Below are 6,854 nucleotides of genomic sequence, written 5' to 3'. Positions count from 1 at the left end.
TTTTTTTGGTTTTTCTCCGGTACCGGGAACCGAACTCACAACCTTGCGCTTGCCAGGCAGGCGCTTTTGCCGCTGAGCTAAATCCCCAGCCTCTTGGCTGTTTATTGTTCCACAGTAATGTGGGTGTGCAGGTGTCCCTATAGTATGCGAACTGTAATTCCTTCAGGTATACACCAAGGAGTGGTAGAGCTGGATCAGAGGTAGTTCTGTTTTCCATTGCTTTGAGTCCATACTGACTTCCATGCTGGGCTTTCCTAATTTACATCCCCACCAGCGGTGCACAGGGCTGCTCTCTCCCGACCCCTGACTTACTTGCCAGCATTCACTGTTTTCTCTATTCTTGATGACAGCCATTCTGACTGGGGCAAAATGGAATCTCAGTGTAATTTTGATTGTATTTTCTTCATGGGTAAAGACACTGAATCTTTTTTCCTACACGTATTGATCATTTGTACTTCTTTCAATTTTTTGCATGTTTATAGACTGAGCTGTTTGATTTTTTAGTGTGGAGTTCTAGATACTAATCCTTTGTCAGAAGCATGGCTGGCAAAGTTTTTCTTCCATTCGGTTGGCTGTTCACTCTGTTAGCTGTTCCCTTTGCTGTCCAGAAACTTCTTAATTTGAGGTAGACCCAGCTGTTTCTTGCTATTATTATTTTCTGTGCTATTGCAGATCATTCAGGAAGCCTTTGCCTATGCCAAGGACCTCAAGCAGTTCCCCTATGTATTTGTCCAGCAGTTTCAAATTTTCCAGTACTATATACCTAGTTCTTTGATCCATTTTAAATTGATTTTTATACAGGTATAAGGTAGGGATCTAGTTTCAGTTTTCTAGAGGAGAGATAGTTTCCCTGCACCATTTTTTTAAAGAGGCTGCCTTATCTCCAACATAAGTTTTGGCTCCTTTGTCAAGAACCAGATGGCTATAGTTGTGTGGGTTTCTGTGTCCTCCATTCTACTCCTTGGTCTCGGTGTCTGTATTGGTTACTTTTCTCTTGGTGCTGAGACAAAATACCTGACACTCAAAATTAAGGGAGGAAAAGTTTATTTAGCTCCCTGTTTGTGAAGGTTTCAATCCATATTCAGTTGGCTGCAAGGCAAAGTGGCACATAGCACAGGGCAACAGTTCATGGCAGCGGAACAGCAAAGCACCAAGAGCCAAAGGGAGGAGTGGCAGAGGGAAGCAGCCTCTTTCCCTCCCTTACATTGTATGCAGACTACCCACCCCAGGGCAGGTGTAGCACTCAAATCCATCATTCCAACATTGGACCATGAATCAATTGTAACTCTAGACGCCTACACTATGACTGCATAAATCTTTGGGGGAACATTCAGGCACAAACCATAACATTCCACCCTGGACCCCTAAAGACTCATACATATCCCTTTATGTAAAAGACATTTGAGTCCATCTCTAAGAGTTGCCAAAGTCCTAACAGTTTCAGCATTGCTTAAAAGTGCAAGTCCCAAATCTCCTCTGAGATGTAAGGGAAACTCTTAGCTGTGAGCCCCTGTACAAATGAAAAGTTAAACACTTCCAACGTTCAATGGCACAAAATAAACAGTACCATTCCAAAAAATACAAACAGGGGAATACAAAGCATTGAGACCAAAGCAAGTCCAAAATCCAGCAGATCAAGTCCTATAATTCCACATCCAGCATCTGAAGCAACTTGTGGCACACTGTGAACTCCAAAGGGCTTGAGTGACTCCACCTCTATGGCACTTCTGGTGGTTACAGCTCCCATGGCTTCTCTCTTAGGCCCACTTTGCTCCCTCTTTGCAGCTTTCCTTAGACAATCTACGTTCCTGGATTTTCCAAACTTCTGAGGTCTCCACAGCACTTTAGGCTTCCCACTTACAGCTTCACATGCTGCCCTCTCAGGGGCACATTGCCTGGCTAACCAGGACTTCTGAAATCTAGGGGGAAGCCTTCTTAACCTCAGAAGTCTTGCATTCTTCAAGTGCCTAAAAACAGTGCCATGTGGATGATGCCAAGGTCTGCTGCCACCTAGAGTAGCAGCCAAGCTTTCCTCCCTCTTGCCCATAGGAGTCCAGGGCCTGGATGACTGCGCAGTCTGAATCCAATTCTGAGGAACAAATTCACTATGCTGCCACCATTCTGGAACCTGGTGTGGCTGCCGCCATTCTGGAACATGGCACTCTGCAGCTTTCTTCTCAAAGCAAAGTCTTTCATCTTTGCAGTTTTGAGGCTGCAAAGGGTGGAGACTTGCTGCTTCTTGTGATGCCCTCAGACCATCTTTTATACTATTCTGTTCATTCTCAGCAATGGAGATCTCCTCAGCTTCATCTTTACAATCCACAGCTTTACTGGAGCTTCCTTTCAGGCCAAACTCACATTTTAGATCATCCTGCTGGCCCCTTTGCTCTTGATTCTCAGTGTAAATCTAGCTAAAAGCCCCCAACAATAGCCATACCACTGCCCCAACATTCTATTACCTCGAAATTTCTTTTACCAGATTAATTAGTCTACTGCCCTTAATCTCTGTCTTAGGCAAAGTCTCTGGACACAAGCAAAATGCAGACAAACTTTTTGCCAAGCTATAACATACATCATCTAGACTCTAACAACCAATGCAGTCCTTCTTCCCAGCAGAAACCTCCCACACCCTGTCTTTGCTGGCAGGACTTCTATCAGCCTTCTGTTCTTCTGAGCTCTAACCACAATCTCCCATACAGAATACCCAAAGATGTTCTAGCGCTTCTCTTTCAGGCAACATCTCCAAACCTTTCCAAACTCTTCCCACAAGCCATTTCCAAAGGCTCTTGAACCACATTGTCAGGTATAGTCACAGCAATGACCCCACTTCTCTGGTACCAAATTCAGTCTTAGTTACTTTTCTCTCATTGCTGAGACAAAATACCTGATGCCCAAAATTAAGAAAGGAAATGTTTATTTAGCTCACCGTCTGTGGAGGTTTCAGTCCATACTTGGTTGGCTGCAAGGCAGAGTGGCACATAGCACAGGGTAACAGTTCATGGCGGCGGAACAGAAAAGCACCAAGAGCCAAAGGGAGGAGTGGCAGAGGGAAGCAGCCTCTTTCCCTCCCTTACATTGTATGCAAACTACCCACCCCAGGGCAGGTGTAGCACTCACATCCATAATTCCAATACTGGACCATGAGTCAATCATAACTCTAGAAGCCTACACTATGACTGCATGAGGCTTTGGGGGAACATTCAGACACAAACCCTAATAGTGTCTTTTTTGGGGTCAGTACTATGCTGTTTTTGTACTATGGTTTTGTAGTATATTTGAAATTGTGTATTATGGTATCTCTAGCTTTATTCTTTTTTGCTTAGGATTGTTTCGGCTATTCTGGAACTTTTGTGTTTCTATATGAGTTTTAGGACTTTTTTTTCTAATCCTATGAAGAATGTCACTGGAATTTTGATAAGGATTGCCTTGAATCTGCAGATTTCTTCTGGTAATATGGCCACTTTCACAATATTAGATTCTGCTGATCCATGAACATGGGTGGTCATCCCATCTTTTAGTGACTTCTTGACTTTCTTTCTTCAGTGCTTTGAAATTTCCGGTGGAGAGGTCTTTCAGTTTCTTGGTCAGGTTGATCCATAGGTATTCTATTTTTTTGGAAACTACTGTGAATGGCATTATTTTCCTGATTTCTTTTTCAGCTAGTTCATTATTAGTGTATAGACAAGCAATAGTTTTTCAATGTTGATTTTATATCCTGTAGCCTGTGATTTTTTTTTTTGTTGTTGTTACTAGGAATTGAACTCAGGACCTCATGCTTGCCAGGCAGGTGCTGTGTAGCCTGTGACTTTTAACAGATTGCTTTTTTAACTTTCATGACATGTAAATATTTAAAACTGAAACTTATTTAAAACTTGATCTTATGAACTCATAGACACATATACAGACACTCCACACAATACACACAGCCTTTTCTTAGTATGTCACATGTAAGCTGGTCACATTTACCCTTATACAGGTTTGTATTTATTGATTGATTGATTGATTGATTGATTGTCTTTTTGAGACAGGGTTTTGCTATATAGTTCAGGCTGTCCTTGAACTCACTTTGTAGCCCAGGCTGGCCTCAAACTCACAGCAATCCTCCTGCCTCGGCCTCCCAAGTGTTGGGATTACAGAAGTGCACCACCACACCTGACATACATAGTTTAATTTCAAAGTCCTTCTTGATACCATTCTGGCAGAATTTAAAGGAAAAATTTACCAACATGTATTTTTAACTATTAAAGGAATAAACATTTGTACAAAATAGCATTGGCTATCAGTGCAACTACATGCAGTGAAGAATGTACAAAAACTATCTACATTTGTGGGACTAAAAACTTGCTGTATGAAAACAGCAAGAGTACAGTGTGTATCTCCAACTAAATTCCTATGTAATCATGCAAAGTTTCTTACATTCTCTGTATTCAGCTGATTTTTGAGGTCAAGAATTAGAAAGCAGCTATTCCAGAAAATGTTTTAAATTATCCAAGGACAGAAATAATGAGTGTTCCTAAATAATTTAATGAGGTCTTTTCAAACAGTATCTGCATTATGTTACTGATAAGCAAACAGAAAAAATCTGTCAGACGCTAGGAAGCGACAATGGAGAAGAATGAAATGACTAAAACTGCAGCTGACTGCAGCACATTTCCACTTAGCAGTTCATCACAAGGCAAAGCACACCCTCCTTACCAGTAACTGTCACACCGTCACCTGTGTGTGCTTTAGCCATTTCCTGGATGTAGACTTCTGGGCTCACATCAACCTCTTTTCCCGATAACTGTAAGGATGCTTGAAGAGAAGATGGTACCTTGACTGTTACAGAGCCTGTGATCAATTTAAAGAGTTGATTAATGCAAAGAAGCCAAAGTACCAGAGTCTATTTCAAATTTGATCAAAAAGGGCAGCGCTGCCCCTGGCACACTGTTTTCACTCCTCCTCAGCATAGTTATTCAGACAGCAGTGCCTTTGCCTTACTCCCAGGAGGCCAATTTCCTACTCTGAAGGCATCGACAGTAACTTCTTTTGAAAGTATGGGGCCATGGGACACTATGAACTCTCCTTTGGCCTGTATCCTTACCCTTCTGTTCCATACCAGGAAGGGGAGTAGTTTCCTACACATGTAGCATACAGATAGGACTTACTTTAAAATCGATATTTACTAAGTGCCAGCCACTTACTTAATCTCCATATCAATTTTATGGGGTAGTATTATAATCCCCTGCCTTGAAACATTAACCCCATCTCTGTGGACAAAGACAATCAGGGTGACATCCATGTGAATGCTGTGGATTCCTTTTAGAGTGCATTTATTTATGGGTCACAGTTGTCCTTTTAATCTGCTCAACACAGCTTAAACTGCCTTAAATAATTTTATATCTTCTCAGTATACCCAACTAAAGTTGAAAGTTTGGGTTAAGACTGATAAATTCTCGTATTTATTCCTCAGAAAATGTAAGGAACAAAGCTTTTGACTGTATCCAATTTATTCAAAAGCAGATTGTTTCCTAGGGCTCCAATGTAAATACTTGTGAAAGAGTCCCCTAACAACAGATACAGATGCTTTGGGAAAAAACAAAACAACCATGGGAAATTTCAGGATGAATAGAAGATATATGTTTTCCCATCAGAATGCTTTTAAAAGTAGAAAGCAAGGATTTAAGGAAAACAAGGATTTAAAAGAAAACATTTTTGTAGGACTTTATGTCTCTATATCAAATGTGGTAATTTTATGTATACTTTTTCCTATTCTTTCACGAATAACATACTCTTAAATCTGTGAGATCTTTAAAAATGTTATGATGTGCAAACAGCTCTATGCTCATCTTTCTCCACATCTTTAAAAACAAAAGCCACCACTACCGTAACTCTGGTTCTGTTTGTGAATGAAGACTTCTCATGCCCTGAAAGCCTCCTACTGTCTCACGTTGAACTATTTTTTTTAAAGAAATAAATGCCCTTGTTATGTCTTGAACCTATTCTCAACTTCATAAACTTCTGCATGGTTACTGACATTGACACGGCCCTCTTAAAATCTCAAAAGCAAAGTAATAGCACCACTTACTATAGGCTTACTAATAGGAAGATTAGTGATTTTCCCAGGGAAAACATGGTCAGTGGAAAAGTTGATAGTCTGAGCTGACTCCTAAGCCCCCAAACAGCTTTTCTGAATGAGTAAGCTTGCCATACGCATTTCTGCAAGAAAGAAGTCAAGGGCTGTAACTTTTTTTTCCCCACGTGGCAAAAACCTGAGAGACTCTAGTGACTGGCTCTGAATCCTGCAGCAATGCAGTGGTAGAACTAGGATGGATTCCAGAAATCTCGACAACCATTGAACAACAGAATCCCGAACAACTTCTCATTGCTCTTAAAAGTTACTGCTCCCAAGCCTAGTGAGAACTCGGAAATGAGAGCTAAGGCAGAAATCTTTGTTTCCCATTCCCTGTAAGCTGCCAGTAATGTGGTCCCAGTAGGAGAAAACACAGGAGTGTAACACTAATCAAACTTCACAACACAATATGTTGTTTCAATAATTGCTGGAACAATGTTCTAACTAGTGAGCAAACATATTTTAAATAGCTGAGTAATAACCTTCAAAAATTTTAAAGTTTTTCATTTGTTTTGTTTATTTGCCCACAACACACAAAAGGAAGTAACTTTCATATAAGAGCTGCTCGTTCAAAACGTTTTTACTGTGTTACTAGTTAATGTTTTTCTCCTTGGGTTTTCATAACAGAGTGCAATTATATGATTTATATGGCATTTACAATTTGCCCTGACAGTGTTATTGAAGCTCTTAGTTTAATGAGGACATCATAATATCCAATCTTAACATATATATGGCAGCAATA

The 6,854-nt window shown here is 40.6% G+C and overlaps 1 protein-coding gene across 1 annotated transcript in view; it reads right to left on the bottom strand.

The window, feature by feature from the left end:
- Positions 1 to 6,854, bottom strand: part of Fam185a (family with sequence similarity 185, member A) — a gene marked incomplete in the record, with an annotated part of 50,810 nt that overhangs the window by 12,199 nt on the left and 31,757 nt on the right. The window contains 1 exon segment of the mRNA XM_013510521.1: positions 4,696 to 4,830. Within this exon segment, the coding sequence (XP_013365975.1) occupies positions 4,696 to 4,830 (135 nt within the window).

Source organism: Chinchilla lanigera, unplaced genomic scaffold, assembly GCF_000276665.1.
Source record: "Chinchilla lanigera isolate Chin_1 unplaced genomic scaffold, ChiLan1.0 scaffold00009, whole genome shotgun sequence".
In the NCBI taxonomy this organism is placed as follows: domain Eukaryota; kingdom Metazoa; phylum Chordata; class Mammalia; order Rodentia; family Chinchillidae; genus Chinchilla; species Chinchilla lanigera.
This window is presented reverse-complemented; position numbering and strand designations above follow the sequence as displayed.